This window comes from Cygnus olor, chromosome 4 (assembly GCF_009769625.2).
Source record: "Cygnus olor isolate bCygOlo1 chromosome 4, bCygOlo1.pri.v2, whole genome shotgun sequence".
In the NCBI taxonomy this organism is placed as follows: domain Eukaryota; kingdom Metazoa; phylum Chordata; class Aves; order Anseriformes; family Anatidae; genus Cygnus; species Cygnus olor.
In genome coordinates, this window is record NC_049172.1 from 74574094 (window position 1) to 74589336 (window position 15243).

A 15243-nucleotide genomic window follows, 5' to 3' on the forward strand; every position below is an offset into this window, starting at 1 on the left:
GTAAGCTGCCCCACAAGAAATTCCAGCACACTTTGATGGGTTACAGAGAAAGCACCTCCCCAGCAACAGCAATTAGAGGCTGGCTGATGTCCTCTTCTTGGCTTAAGCTGTCCCCTACATATTTTTTTGTATTGCAGAGTAGCTGTAGACATTTTTACAATCCATAAATGTGAAATCCTTTTCTGTCTCCTAGCGATAAAGATATCCTGTGGCAACGATAAGCTAATTACGTGTTGCGTAAAGAAGATTAACTTTTAATGTGTTGTTCTCTCATGTCACTGGCTGTCCCCTTTCTCTTGCTTTAAAAGGAAGGGTAGATTTACCAAATTAATCATTTTTAAAACACTGGCACCTTGTTACAGCCTTTATCTTACCGGCTGTATCTCAAAGCTAAGTAGCTCTCATCTTTGTATTCTCTTCTATCAGAGCCTGCCTGCCTCTGACACACTCCCTTTGCTGGAGGTTTTCTTAACATCTTTAAGTCAGGATGATCACTGAGCACTGCATGAAGTTGGTGATGTTCCATTTACATAAGTAATGCTGCTCACTACAGTATTTTCACTTATTTCCTCTCTCTTCTACTCTTATTTTCTGTTGATCTTGCTCCACATCTTAGCTGTCTTTCTCCAGCTTGCTGTGGTTCTGGTTTTGATTCAGTAATGTGAAAACACTGTTCAGATGAATAATATCCACCTGCATTCATCCAGAAAGAATTACCTTCCATGTTGAATTCCTAAATAATTCCATGCTGAATTCCAAAACTTTTTAAATTCTTACCACAATGGGTTTCTTTGAAATTCCTATTCCACCTCTCTAAAACTAAAATAATTCTATGCCATCTCATCATGGATTCCAGATCAGAGCCCCAGGACAAAGTATTAAAAGTCTTTCCAAGCAAAAAATCCACATTCCTGCTCCACGTTCAGTTCTTTATAATTCTTTTCAGGCTACAGTGATTTTTCTCTTGATGACTTTCTAAATGCTCTCAGACATATTTTTAAACACTAAATATCTACGAGTAACCTCAATCTAGTGTGTGTTCATCCATGTGTCAAATACCAGTGAAGTTCAGTGTCAGATGAAAATCTGAAGGGTTCGGGCATGACTACAGACTGATAAAAATAATAATGTTTTGCTGTGTTTTAAATAACCCACTGAGAGGTCATATTACCTGGGCAGAAAGAAGAACTAGACATTCTGCGTTGACCTCCCTAAACATACTTCATAAATGATATACAAAAAATGTGGGGAATAATTATACTGAACTTTAGCAAGCCTCCTTCTTTCGCTTTACTCTGCCTAAAACTAAACCTTGCTACTGAAAGCAGACGTAATACCAATAAGTAATACCAATCTGTCTATTTCATGTGTTCATCACACAAATCAGTACAAGAAGCCCCATTTTTCCTCTTGAAGAAACACTAGGATCACTAGCAGCATTGCCTACCTACATCAAAGTAAACTTGGCCCTTTTTGTCCAAGAGTCTAACACTGACTTAGAGCTTCTTCAGCAGAGCTTAATCTTTCCACTAAATGTGCATTTCCATTCCCATCTTGAAGTCTTCTGTTTAGTATTTCTAGGTTCTACTTCTGTATTTTTTTGTGTTTTATTTTTTTTCCTGTTTTGCTCTTCTGTCACATACTGAGGCCTTCATCTACACTGAATGGAAGAGGACATCAGTAAACATTGAGCAAAAGAAGTCAGAATAACTTCAAACTGAAGCCAACACTGGTCTGAATGTACCAGAAAGATGTTCCTTCCCTTCTGATGCAACAAAACTTGCCATTCCTACGTTACTGCACTGACTTTGGCATACTACACTGCACACTATGGTATTTATAACGTCAATAAAATGTCACAGGCTACAATATTTAGCTGGTTGTTGCTAAGGTTTTGTGTTCTACTTTGTTTAGTAATTTGATCCTTCCTTTACCCTTTCAATTAAGTAGCAACTTTCTAGAGCAAATGACTGGATCTCACCAGCAATAGCTGCTGGAAGTGATTAAACTGATGACAAATGTGGAAAGATTGTTCATCCTAACAACAGTGAGTTAAGCGCACATCAGAGACAAATCGGTTATAATTAAGCAGATGAGAGCAAACTAAGTGTTGATTTTTTGAAAAGAAATTCAAGACGTGACTGGTTTTCTACCCTTGTCCAGTACCTGGAATACCAAGGGCTCCTAGTGTTTCAGGCAAACCTGGCAGAGCAGCTGAATACCAACCTCGTTGTATAAATCACTGAATTCTTCAACCACATCTTTCGGGATCCTTTGGCCGTTGTTGGTAAGATGATAAGCCACCCCATTCTTTGAGTAAAGGCTGATCCGGCCAACACTTCTCTCACCATCAGTAGTCTCTTCGAGTAAACCATTGTCTTCTGCTAGATGATAGACTGGGTTTCCATGCGAACCATGGATCCACGTAGCTCCCAGTTCAAAAGTGGCGTGCCCTGCAGGAGAGTAAACGAAGCAGACAGGTTATGGAAGCCCATTTTTCTGAAAGCACATCCCACTCAGCCCTAAATAAACTGTATACATTCAAACGCAGAACGATTGCCCAGGGACACCATGTTTGAACATCAGTTAAGCAAGCTTTCTCTCTTTTACAAGGGCAATACCAGTGTTCTTCAAGCCAATCCTTCGGGATGCAAGGTGAGATAGTGCTAGAAGGATGGGATGTTTCCAGTAAAGATACACCATAGTTACACACCTCTGATACTTAAGATGAAATGCAGAATCTTTTAGGTTCACAGTTCTTACCATCATTGTTGCCAGCTGCTTTATCTTTGCTACTTGGCCTTTCTAAATCATCTTCTCTAATCTTGCACCTAAGAACACAACTGGACAGCAGAGGATGTACTGCTCTCAGTGCAGCTCAAGCTATGTATTAGCGAGGAGTTGGGGAGGGAGAAAAGGAAAAGAGCTGTAAGAAGCTACTCTGTACTACTGCAAGAAGGACATAAGAGGATCATTAAATAAATATTAAAGTAGAAGGGAAAGAGCATATATAAATTACCTAAAGACTTCAAGTATCTGCTGTTTTGGAGAGGAGCGGACAGATACAGAGACACAAGAAGAAAAGGATCAACATCAGGGAGCCGCAGGAAAAATTGGGACTGCCCTGGGATAGCAATGTTGGCCTGCAATGCCAATGACCCCTGTCCTGTGATTAAAAATGAATGTTATTTACAAAGATGGTTTGTGTTACCATAGTTAGACTAACTGCAATACAAAAATGTATTTCCATTTCCCAAATGAGGGAACGAGTCATATTTTATTATTTATGCCTGTGGAAGTTTAAATCAGGTTCTTTAAAAAGCTGCCCTGTCAGGTTAAACACCAAACACACTTTGTCTTCATCACCTATAGCCTCTGTTTGCAAACAAAGAGCTTGGTCAACCCTGCTCTCCTCCTTCCTTATACAAGGTTTGCACTAGGGCTCTGCCACAGTTGGCTGACTGCACAGGAAAACGTTCAGCAGCTGAAAGGAAGTGCTAAAAATAAGCTTGGGTCATGTCTTGCACTCACATTTTTACAGATTCTCCTAAATCCAAAGCTAAATGCTCTAGCAAAATCTGCCAAAGCAGTGCTCTCCCAGCATCGCAGCCAGCACCACACTGCGCAGCTCACTCTGCAGAGGTGTGTGAATGCCTGAATAAGTGGGATCGTTAATAGGATCCAGCTTGATGAAGAAAGCATCCTGTAGTTACCAGCCATCACATACTGTTTAACATGCAAATAGATGCTCAGCTAGAAAGACATTACAACACTGTTCCAATGTAGTCAAGTTAGAGGTGAAAGCTCCAAGAAATGTGTCTGTTCAGCTGAGACACTACCTCAAAGAGAAACCCCACCTAGCTAATTTTTCAAGCAGACAACAGCCTTGTTGGTAAGAAGCAGGCTGACTGCCCTTCAAAATATGCATTACAGCTCTCAAGAGTGCAAAGATTTCTAGGTGTTCCTAATACCAAGCGTGTGGTTCAGAGCGTGCAGCATCAAGTCACAAACGTGAATACATAAGGAGCTGCAAACTCAAATACACTTCGAGAGCACCCAGCCTAGCGGAAATGACTGCTGTACCTTGGCAGCCAAAGGTACAGAGCTCATAAATATTGCATGTGGCAGTCACCTTGTTAATGCAATCCTCCTGCGAGTCACCACATGCCAGATCAGCAGCAGGAACGCTGCCTGCTGCTTTATGTCAGGAGCTTGCTCTCTGCAACACTAACAATCCTCCTGCATGTAGGTCTTATTTACGGGGCACCTGATCTGCGAAAGAAAACACCTGCCAGCAGGTCCCTCTGCACTGGTGCTCTGTAGCATTAATGATGCATTCCGATTCTCCTGTTTTCAGGAGCTGTGGGGAATGCAATTAAATATCAACAAATTAAAAAGAGTCATTCTTGCCTGTACTACTTAGAAACGCGCTATCATTACTCCCAAGCAGATAAGCCAGTTGTTACCCAGTGTAAGTTGCATGATGAATCATTTAAAAGTGTAAAATTAAATGCCATCTTTTTAAGCAGAGAAAGTTAATATACTTCCAGGGCCTTAAAAGATTTTAGTTTCAATATTAATCTACTTCAAATGAATCAGTCAATACAACAAAGATAGAAAAAATCTGCCTCCTAATCCGTGAATGTGATTACCAAGATACAAGCAGCAGTCAAAGAGGACTATGCACAACAATATACCATACCAGCAGTGCTCCAAAGGAATGCACAGATTGCATAGCAAGCCTTCTGAGTATGCAACGGAATTTTCACACTTCCCTTTGAAGCCCTGACTATTCCTTGGGCATCCTGCCGTGAAATATCTGCAGTGGATATAGATGTTATAGATCACATACATGAAACACACAGTCCACAAGCACAAACCCTCTGCCTCACCTGTGCTAGAGATGATGAATCAAATCTCTGAAAATCCATATTATTCCCTTGAGCTTAGTAGCAACATGCTCTATTCAGTTGAGGGAAAATACTGCCCCCTGCAAGATACAGCATTACTTGGTGAAGTAAAAGTATTAGGATATAACCCTGAGGGGCTGTCATTGCTCTGCTGAAGATTTAAATTAGATCTTTAGCCCAGTGTACAGACAGGGGAGTGGGCAGAGAACTCTAACATTAAAATTCCAGTTAGACAAGCAGGTCAAAGTGGTTGTATGTTGAAGACCCAGAATAATCACTTTTGAAACATTTTTTGGAAGTTTTAGCCAGTTCGGAGAAATGAGCAGGTCTTGCATGCCCCAGGTGCAATCTTGCTGCTCTGAGCAGTATGAGAGTGGAAAAAAAAACAGCCCAGTATCATGCAGCCCTTTTGCCCTTGTACCAGGGAATAGGGAGGCTCTGGGCATGTGCTGCTTTTGAAGACTTCACCACAGAGAAGAGCTCCGAAATTGTCTGGCTGAAAGCCGTGCGACTCTGAGAAGCACACAGGGGGCCAGAACATGTACCCACCTTGGGAAAGAACTGCGGTCAGTACCTATGCAATATAATTTTGGTATCTTGCGAAAAGACAAGACAGACAGTTTGTAGCTCTAAGACAAATATTAAAAGATCAAGACTAAAACTTTAGTTTCCAGTCTTCTGATTTGCAAAGAGCCTGCTCCTGCCTCGTGTTAGTTAACAAATGGTAATAAACAGGAGGTAGATTCCCAGCAAAGGTAAAGACAGGAGTAACATGAAGGGGGTCCAATGCTGAGAGAACTGGTTTCTGTGCTAGTACCACAGAGTTATTTCACAGGTGCACTGACAAAATTATATATTGCTCCCTGAAGATTTCAGGCCTTTAACACTTCCCTCCTCTTGCAGACATGATCCAGGATATTTTTAATACAGTGTATTGTGCGTAGAGGACACACTTCCCATTCAAGCCTCTATGCCAAGTCTCAGCAGAATGTAAAGTGCCCTGTTCAAACCCTGGAGATTAGATTTGTCTGACTACCTTTTCATTCATTTCCCTTCTGAAAGTTCATAGGACACTGCTGTTTATTTACTGTGGTGAACTTATCGAGTAAAACGTAGTAAGTGATGTAAGCACCTGACGTTAAAAAAAAAATGAGGAGGCCAGCAAGAGGCCAAAGTTATTAAATACACAGAGTTGGATTAGAAACAGAATGAGTTAATTGAAATCAGGAAGGAAATTCAGTAAAATTGAAGAGCTTTTTACCTCCTGTGGAGAAGAGATAGGTTAACACCCTTCTAGATACCCAGGAAAGTTTCATTGACTACTGTGCTGCAAAGGGCAACATTTATTCCAGTAATTTTACATTTAGAAATTTTACAAGCCCTTCCAGTTGACAATGAATTAAAATATCCAGTGTCTGCACCTCTATTACACACAGAAAGGAATCCACAGAGGTAGGAAAGCTGCAAATCAGGATGAAAGGATACATTGAAGAGGTTTTTCCAGCGGCCTGATTCACAGTGTGTAGTGTCCTACACAGTAAATTTGTTCTAGGGAAATGAATGTGGCTATTTGTGAAACAGGATAGCTTTGAGCTTGCCCCTTTGCAAGAGATGTAAGTCACAGAGAAACAGATGTTTGCTAGCCAGGAGATACTCTGACTGCTCCTAGTCAGGAGTCAAGCTGAAAACAGTGGTGGAAACTGTCTTCAGACAGTTATTTTACCACAGAGCGCTTCCTGTAAGAGTGAGCATGATCAGTAAGATCTTAATTTTATAGAAATATGGTCTGTTTTGGAGCAGCCCTCCCTCAGAAGATATGCGCAGCAGAGCCCACAATCACCCAGCCACCCTGCAAGGAGCCCAAGGATCCGCAGCCCTGATAGTGCCATACCTCACGTAACCTTTCGGGCGTGCACACTGACTGAAAAAGCAAGTTTCCAGGGTCAAATTAACTTCATAACAACACAAAGGCTTGCTAGGAGAAAAAAAATGAAGTCCAGTGGATTACTAATTACCCTGAAAATGCTGCTCTTACCAAGTTTCACGCTTTGCACGCGGCCTCCAATTCGGTCAGTCGCCTCAAGGACAGTTACATCCGTGAAACCGCTTTCCAAGAGCGCTTTTGCTGCTGACAGGCCTGCAAGCCCAGCACCAATAACTACTATTCGAGGCTGTCGTTTTCTCCGTAGGCCACTACTAAGAGGATCATCCGTGCTGTCTCCAGATATTTCACAACTTTGCATGCCGTCCAAGCTCTCTTTCTAAGGAACCTATGGAAAAAGCAGACAAGTGTGTTCAGGGAACTCGGCTCAAGCGTATCCTCAGCAGTTAAAAATCCTGAAGAACTCTGTAAAATAGATGTCCAGCAGAAAGAAAGTGAGCTTGTGTAGAAGAACCAGCCTTCCAAACAGGATGCATAAGGATAACTGAGGTCAAATTGGGATGCAACAGTTTTTTGGCCTGGAGCACCACTACTGGAAACTCCAGAAATCCCCACCCTCTTGCACCATGTAGACTATTTCCAGAGAAGCCAAAGGATTTTCAGACTCGCATCTCTTTATATAACCTCCACAAGTTGCAATTTTGTGGTAAAAGCTTTGAAAGAACACAAAAGAAAGCCACATACCCAGTGCCGACAAGCTCCACAACACAGTAATGAAGCTTCGCTTTGCCTTTGTGGCAACCACAAAGCACAAGCTTCAGATCGTCTAACTACGGGACTAGGTAAAGAGGATTTAGCTCAAAGCATGGAGATCAGATATCAAAACCAACCCTTACAGAAGTGGTACAGACAGACAAAATGTTTCAACTGATGAAAGCCAACAAGGGACGGTTCAAAAATTCACATCCGTGTGATGCAGCCCCTAGAGCCAGCATTGTCCTGCCACATCAGGAGCAGCCTTAGTCTTTGTTGAGGGGAGCTTCAAACCCATACCAGTCCCGACTAGAACACGTTTACCTCCACCTACCCGACATACACAGCTCCTTCTCCAAGCAGCATCCTATTTTCTTCTTTGCAAACTTCTAGAGGCCATTTTTTAACTGTGCATGCTGTTAGTTCTCGGGTCCCATTGCCTTATTTTAGTGGATGGCCTAAGCTCACGGTTAAGGTGACACCTTATTCAGGAATCACCTCTGTAGGATGTCTTTACAAACAAATGTTGATGTCTAGAGATCAGGTTCTGGGTCAGTTCACAACTGTCCTCAAGAGCACCAAGACACAGCGTTTAAAGACCCATACTCCACCAGGCACTGGTCCTAGTCTGTGAAGGAGAAACACAAGCCCAGAAATCACCAGCCCTGGAAGGAGCTGATGCCTAACAATTTGGACAACGTGTGCATAAGATTCCCAACACTTACTGAAAGCAGAGAAGTCCAAGAAGCCAGTATGCTGCCACTACCTGTTGCCGAGCTGCTGGATGCTCCTTCTCAACTCTTCCCCAGTTCTCCCAGCACCTGGCCAGTGTCAAAGACTCCTGCTTCTCTCTTGCATCACCAGGAGAAGAACCAAACCTTTGCACTTGAGAAATTGCCCAACTATTGTAGTGTATGACCCGGTGTGCTATTGAAGTACAAAGCAATAATGATTTCATTTGGACAGTCCATTTTACTCCAGGATCTTAAAGCATTTATATAACAGAGGTGACTCCAGACTGCAGGCAGGAGTGATTTAAGCAGTGGTATAAAAAGTGTCCTACTGGTGCTCTTGGCAACCATTTTGAAAATGTTTAGTTTCAACTGGAACAACTTCAGCTCAATCCACTCTGGGCTCACCTGCAAGAGATATTAGCACAGAGCAAACTGCTCCTGCCAATACAGCATGTCCCAACCGCCGCTGAACAACGCAACAGGGTCAGGGAGCTAGCCCTGCTTGCAGCCACGCTAAAAACTCCTACCTGCCATGACATCAATCATCTCACCGTTTTCATCTCCTGGCCAACAAACCTTTGCTAGCAGATATCTGTCACAGGGAGCCAGCCATCGGTGTTCGGAGAGTTATTTCCAAGCTGAAGTCAAACATGTCAAGCATTCGATGCTTTCTAGTCCACGGCACGAGTCACGAATCATGGCCATTAGACAAGCAGAGAAGCTGCGAGCAGCCAAAAACAGACGCTGGACTTACTTCCAAGTGAGCAGGATTTAAAAGCAGTAAAATACTTTGAAAAAGTAGCAGCAAGAACTTTTTCCCCAAGGTTCTGTAATCAACACGTAAGAGAGGAAGAGGATGCAAAGCCCCTTTCCTACAGCAACTGGTGAGATGGGTCAAGTTGCAGACACCCTAGGACTTGTCTCTGCTTGGCTTTGAGGCCAATTCATTCCTCCTGTGGACATTCCTCATCTGGGACAGGAGTGTTGTTCTTGGTTAGCTTAATCCACTTTGAAAGGGGATTTTCAGAATGGTTGCGATAACCAGGCACACAGCACTCCGGGTAATGAGGGCCTCCCTCGGCAATTAGTCCGGATCTGCTCCATGATATATAGATTAAATCCTCACCAGTCAGAGGCTGATATGAAAGAGAAGGCCACCCCTCAAGGGACACACACAAACGCAGAGATGAGGGGTCATTCCCTCTAGTCCTATCACTAGTTATCTGTGAGAAGAGGTGTTGTAAGGTGGAGTGAACGTCCCTGGGGATTTCACCAGCCAGCTCCATTTTGAATCCCTCCACACTCCTGGCCTTCACATCAGTTCTGTGGCGAGGAGCTCCACAGCCTATAAACCTTTGGCAAACATTAATGTCCTTTTGGTGGTTTCAAAACCATGACCCAATGCAACTGAGGGCATCCTCTAAAACTATGTGAGAGGAAATAATGAACAGTAATTCACTGTTCACATCCCCCCCAGTGCTAAGTACCTTAATACATGATCCCAGTCATCTTCAAGAAGAAATAAATCTTAACCTGGCTAGACCTGCCCATTTGTGAGCTATTATAAACTCATAGCTGAACTAACCCTTACTAGAAAAGTCTCCAGGATTTATTTCAACCCATACCCATTCTGCAATACTCTCCACTTCTCAGCCAGGCTCCAGACAACCCTTCGGTGCAAGTATTTTAATTGCTACTACAAAGAAACATCTTTTCTGCCATCTATACTCCGTACGGCCTGAACAGTTGTAGCTCAGTTTTTTAAGTACAGCTTTCCTAATCCCAGCTTCGGCAAACTCATGTGAATTCTTCAACACGAAAGCTTCAAAAAAATGTTTTCCCCTCCTGTTTCAGCATCTTAATACCGGATTAGGTGACCTGTCTAGACAGATGAGAAAATAACAGGGTATCTTGTGTGTACAGAATCCTGACTTAGAAACCGCCCTCAATTAGCCAACAACCTTTACCGTATGATGAACAGGGGCAGGCAATTAAGATTTAGCAAGAGCTTGGGCTTCCCAACCAGACACATGCTCCATTGTGAAATGAACAGACAATAAAAATATATGAATCCCCACTGCACTTTATTTCAGTATCATTTATACACGCTGTTATAAGTAAGATAAGCACATAAAACACTTGTTCTTTTTATGTTTAGTGCCCTGCCTTCAGTAGTTGCCAAGCCACCAGCCAGGGCTTGAGCCCGTGAGTATTACTAGGTCCTCTTACACATAGATAGTCCAGCTTTTTGACTCCTTCTTGATTGCCAAAAAGGTTTGTGTTTCTTCTTTTCTTCTTCTTCTTTTTTTTTTTTTTTAATCACAGGGTAAGGAGTGCGTTAACTGCTCTGCTGTGAATCTCTCCGAGGCTGTAATTTTACTTCGTGTCCATCCAAAAACAAGTGTAATACTAAATCATAGCTTTACAAGGAGTAAAATCCCCCTTGCTTTGTCTTGCTTATAGCTTTCTATTGAGACAGCTAACAGACGGGTTACACCCCATTAAAAAGAAGCACATATATACATCTTCATTCTGTCTTAAAAATGTAGCTTTGATCCTCTTTCCTCTTGTCCTACTCATGGTATTTTCATCACTTCATCTCCCAGACTTGTTCCTTCTTCTCAGTCTCCGTCAGCACTCTGCCCTTGCCTCCTTAGGTGCCACCACCCTTCATTCAGCCCTTCTCACTACAGTCCAGTTACTTCTTTCCAAAAAATCCCCTTAAAAAATCCCTAAAAACATTTCCAGGAAAAACCTGAGTTCAACTGCTGTTTCCCAGCAGACAAATCTTTGCAAATATTTGCAAATAATTTAATTCCTTTTAATACAGAGATATTCTGGATATATCCCCTTTGGCACAGATTGCCTGCTACCTGCTTACATTACAACGGACCCACAGACAATGGCAACCCACTAATATCATAGATGCAAATGTCATGCTCCTCTTCTCTACCTCTAATCCAGCAGCAAAAAATGACAAAGTTCAGAGGTTTATCCACTTCATGGTTTCTTTTCCAATTTTGTCAACAAAACCTTGCAGGTCACCTGGAACAAGCCAGAGAAACACAGCTGTTCCCAACTGCCCTCCTTACTACAACAATACTCTCTGATCAGGCTATTCTTCCAGGAACCTTAAGAAAAAAGGTCACCGAGGTTCAGACAATTTAAAAATACAAAAATAAAATAAACAAAAACATTTCTCAAGGAAATCTCCTATTCTTAGCTCACCCAGATACGGTCGTGGTAGCTGTGATGACAGAAGGCAACGTACTGAAAGTAAGGCTTGCGTGCTCCAAAGTTTGTGGTGTTTTGTTTTTTGTATTTTTTTTCTTGCCCTTTTTTTTTTCACTGGGTTTGGCTGGTCTAAAAAAAGACCTTCCTCTTCCTTGAGACTTTGCCTCATATTGCACAGCAGGTTGTGTTATACCCACAAGCTGTAGCTGTGAGCTTGCAGCATACCGTGGATGATGATAATGGTCATCCGAGGTGGGACTCATCTCGTTTCATTACCTGGGTGTCAACTTGCATCAGCTGTCTGCGACCTGTCAGCTGACGGAGAGGAAGAGAAACCACTAAAGGGTAATTCATCCTGCCGAATTTAGGCGTATCTGTCTTACAATGGGGAAGCTGAAAAGAAGCTTACAGACCGATTTGAAGCAATTGCCTCACCTTTCGGAGGCCTCTTCCATTAGCAGTTTAGCTAGGATCAGGGGCTGGCTTTGGAGTGAAACCTCCAGGGACACACACAGGGTAGACACGAGGACCTCAGCACCACTTCTTTTACTCAACACATCACCTCCGATTGCCACGACCACGCTTACTGACCTAGACATAGCTTCAGATGGCTAAAATAAGGTTAAGAGGAACTGCACGTCCAAAACAAGCAACCAGTGACTACTCACACATCCTATCCTGAGGCACCTGCACGAGGACCTGGTTTTCCTTCTTAACCACAATATCTGAACTTTCCATCCCTCTGCAGAGTGCTGAATTGACAGTCTTCATATTAGCAGCTACAGCCAGTCTGGAGAGCAAGAAATGCCCCATCAACACAAATTCCCCGCTGACCACACAGCCCAAGCAGCTCCAGCATAAACAGAAGGAGCACTCTATTCCCACTAGGTTTTTATTTGCTGGGAATTAAGCGCCGTCTTTAATCAGAAACCTAAACAACGGCATTGTGCTTGTTTGAAAGGAGCTCGGATAAAAAAAGACAGGACCTAATTTCATTTGAAAGACTAAATGGAAACACAAGAAAAAAAAAAAGCTATTATTTTATTATTCTTTGAATTGCAACTATTCAGGATACCATCAACACATGAAGGGGCACGACATACACACGTGTTTATAATGCAGGTTCTCTGATCACAGTCTGAAAGTGTTTACAAACAGAGAATACTTGACACCAAAAGACTAATTTAATCCAGAGACAAAGCAGGATTGAGCAACAAAGAGCAGAAGCCAGACAAATTCAGAACAGAAATAAGATGTCTATTTTTAATAGTGACAGTAATCAGCTGTTGAAACACTTTCCACTGAAGACAGAGAGGATATTGCTTGAAGCTTTAAAATCAGGACCAAATCTCTCAAAGACGTTTATGGCCCAGTGCCACCAGAATGTAGGGTTGTGGTGTTGGGAGTGCTCCTGCCCCATGATGGAGAAGGCCAGGAGTGATGCTCAAGACAAAACTTTCTGGCCTTCGCACCTCGGGAACCTGCAGTCGTGCACAACTGTATGTCTGTACGCACATGCAGCATGGTATTGTAGAGACAGAGCACACACGGGTGGCTTCCAGTGACTCCTGTTCAATCCAGGAATGAGCATCCGTCACATGGAGCACCCAGTGCACTGCATCTCCTACAACGTGGGAAATAATAGAAAACAATTAAAAAAAAAAAAGAGCAAATATTTTCAGAATTTGATTTTTTTTTCCCAGTAGCTGTAATAATCTCTACTATTTCATCAAGTGCACACACCAGAACGGTTATCTGAAAGCGCTGCTAGGAGAGCCCGCATGCAAAAGCTTCATGCACTGGCAGCAGAATGGCATTTTATTTCACACATGTAAAGCCAGGCCAGCATTTAAACCCTTAACTCATTGCACAGCGCAGCTCCACTTGCATCGAGCAAGTGCATAACCTTCAACTAATTAACTGCAATAACAAAAAAAATTATTATCTCCGAGATGCTTTTTAAGCTGAGGGAGAAGTGCTTGGAGTGATTGTTCTAGCTGGAGTGCTTTTATCTCCTGCAACACCTTTGCAGGCTTCAGACCCCGGCTGTCCACTGGACATAGGTGAGGACAGAGCAGATAGAGGGGCTGAGAAAAGAAGAGGGAGGAGGTTTTCGTGCTGGTCTCAGCGCTGCCTGTCGCCCCCAGCTGTGCTCTCCTCGGCTCCCGGCACGACAAACAGGCGTTTTGTAACTTCTCCCTCTTTTCTCCTTTCATCAGCCTTCTCAGAAGCAAGCACATTAATCCTTGCTGCCTGTTACTTCGGCATGCTCTTTCCAAGCTCTCCAGGCTGTAAATATGTCAAACTGGGAGATCCTTCTCTTTCTTCTTTCCCCCCCTGCTCTTTCTTAATCCGGGCAGGTTGCCTGCCAAACTCGCTCCCGAACCTTTTCAGCATTTACACCAGCACGGGTTAAGCACGAGCAGCCTTTCAACAGAAGGCAGGAGAATTATTAATTGAACTTAAGCACTCCACGTCACTCGGATGCGTGCGTGCACGAAGCAGGCTGCTGTTAAAAACCGCCTTTGTGCGGCAGTTGTGCAAACACCAGCCCGGCAAGGTTGCGTCTGCGGCGCAACAGGAGGCTTGCTGCAGCGGATGCGGGCACACCCCGTTTACTCAGCTACCCGGAGAGCTGCAGGAGCAGGAGAATGGTCCTCAGCCATCCACGTACGTACCGGGGCGCTTCCCAAGCTCGTAAACCTGTGTCACCGACGGCACCGGTGAGATCAAGGTTAATTCGTGTTAACATGCTGGAAAGCCACCTCCCGCCGCTGGGCTGAAACAGCCCGCGGAGCGGCGTTTCCTCAGCACCCCCACGCTCAGGCTTTGTCCATTGTGGGGTTTTTGGCTAAACAAGTTTGCCGGCTGGATGTGGGTAGCTGGAACGAGTCGCTCAGCCCCACACCAGTCCTGCTCTTTGTTCTCTTTCGCAGGCAGCTGCCAAGCGTGGGCAGGCAGAGGAGACTGTAGCGGCAGCTCACCGAAACTCAGCGAAACTCACCCAAGTGGTGGTCAGAAGCAGCCTCCAACAGGTTCCTGCTCCAAGCAGGACTGCCACCAACACTGGCTCCTTGCAAGCAGCGCTTTCCGGTGCTTGGAACAAGCGACGCAGATCCAACATCCCCATTTTTCCCATCAGTGCGACTTCAGCCCCTTGCTCCTCATCGCCTCTTGGTGCCCAAGGGGAGCAGGGAGCCTTGCAGACACACGGGGACATGTGAGCCACAGCAAGCACCTCTCCCTGAGCCCAGCGGGCTGAGTGGAGCACCTCCACCTCCTCTGCAGCTCCCTGTCCCTCCACCACCACCTCCAGCATCAGTGCAACCCCTTTACCCTGCCTGCCTCACCTCTACACACCGGTCCTGGTGATGGAGAGCTGACTTCACTCACCTTCCTCCCCACAAAGAATGCAGGCAGCTTGTCACAAAAAACTGCAAGCTTTATCTTTGCATTCCCCCTCACTTCCAGAAACATCACCTCCCCACAGAACAGGCAGGAATGGGGCAGAACTACCATGTTTCGTCTTCACAAGCTGGGAAGAAGCTCTGCTTCTTCAGTACACACCCCACAAACAATGGGCTCCTACCCCTGGTGTGACCACTGACGGTCTGTGGGACCTTCAGCAAGCCATTTCACCCACACTTGTCATATTAGGATGATAACCCTGACCCACCTCTGCAAAACAACCTCGCCAGCAATGAATGAGAAACAGCCCAAAGCTGCTAGA

General features: G+C 44.1%; 1 protein-coding gene across 4 annotated transcripts in view; it reads right to left on the minus strand.

Annotated features, from left to right (window-relative positions):
• The window catches only part of SMOX (spermine oxidase), a 73736-nt gene that overhangs the window by 15582 nt on the left and 42911 nt on the right, over positions 1 to 15243 (minus strand). For 3 of the 4 annotated variants that reach the window (XM_040555341.1, XM_040555340.1, XM_040555343.1), the window contains 2 exons: positions 6946 to 7180; positions 2227 to 2453 (listed from right to left, as the gene is read on the minus strand). In XM_040555341.1, the coding sequence (XP_040411275.1) occupies positions 2227 to 2453; positions 6946 to 7153 (435 nt within the window). In that variant the 5' untranslated portion in view covers positions 7154 to 7180. Of the gene's footprint in view, positions 1 to 2226; positions 2454 to 6945; positions 7181 to 11507; positions 11526 to 15243 lie in introns of those variants that run through there. The other variant, XM_040555342.1, reaches the window with a different exon arrangement.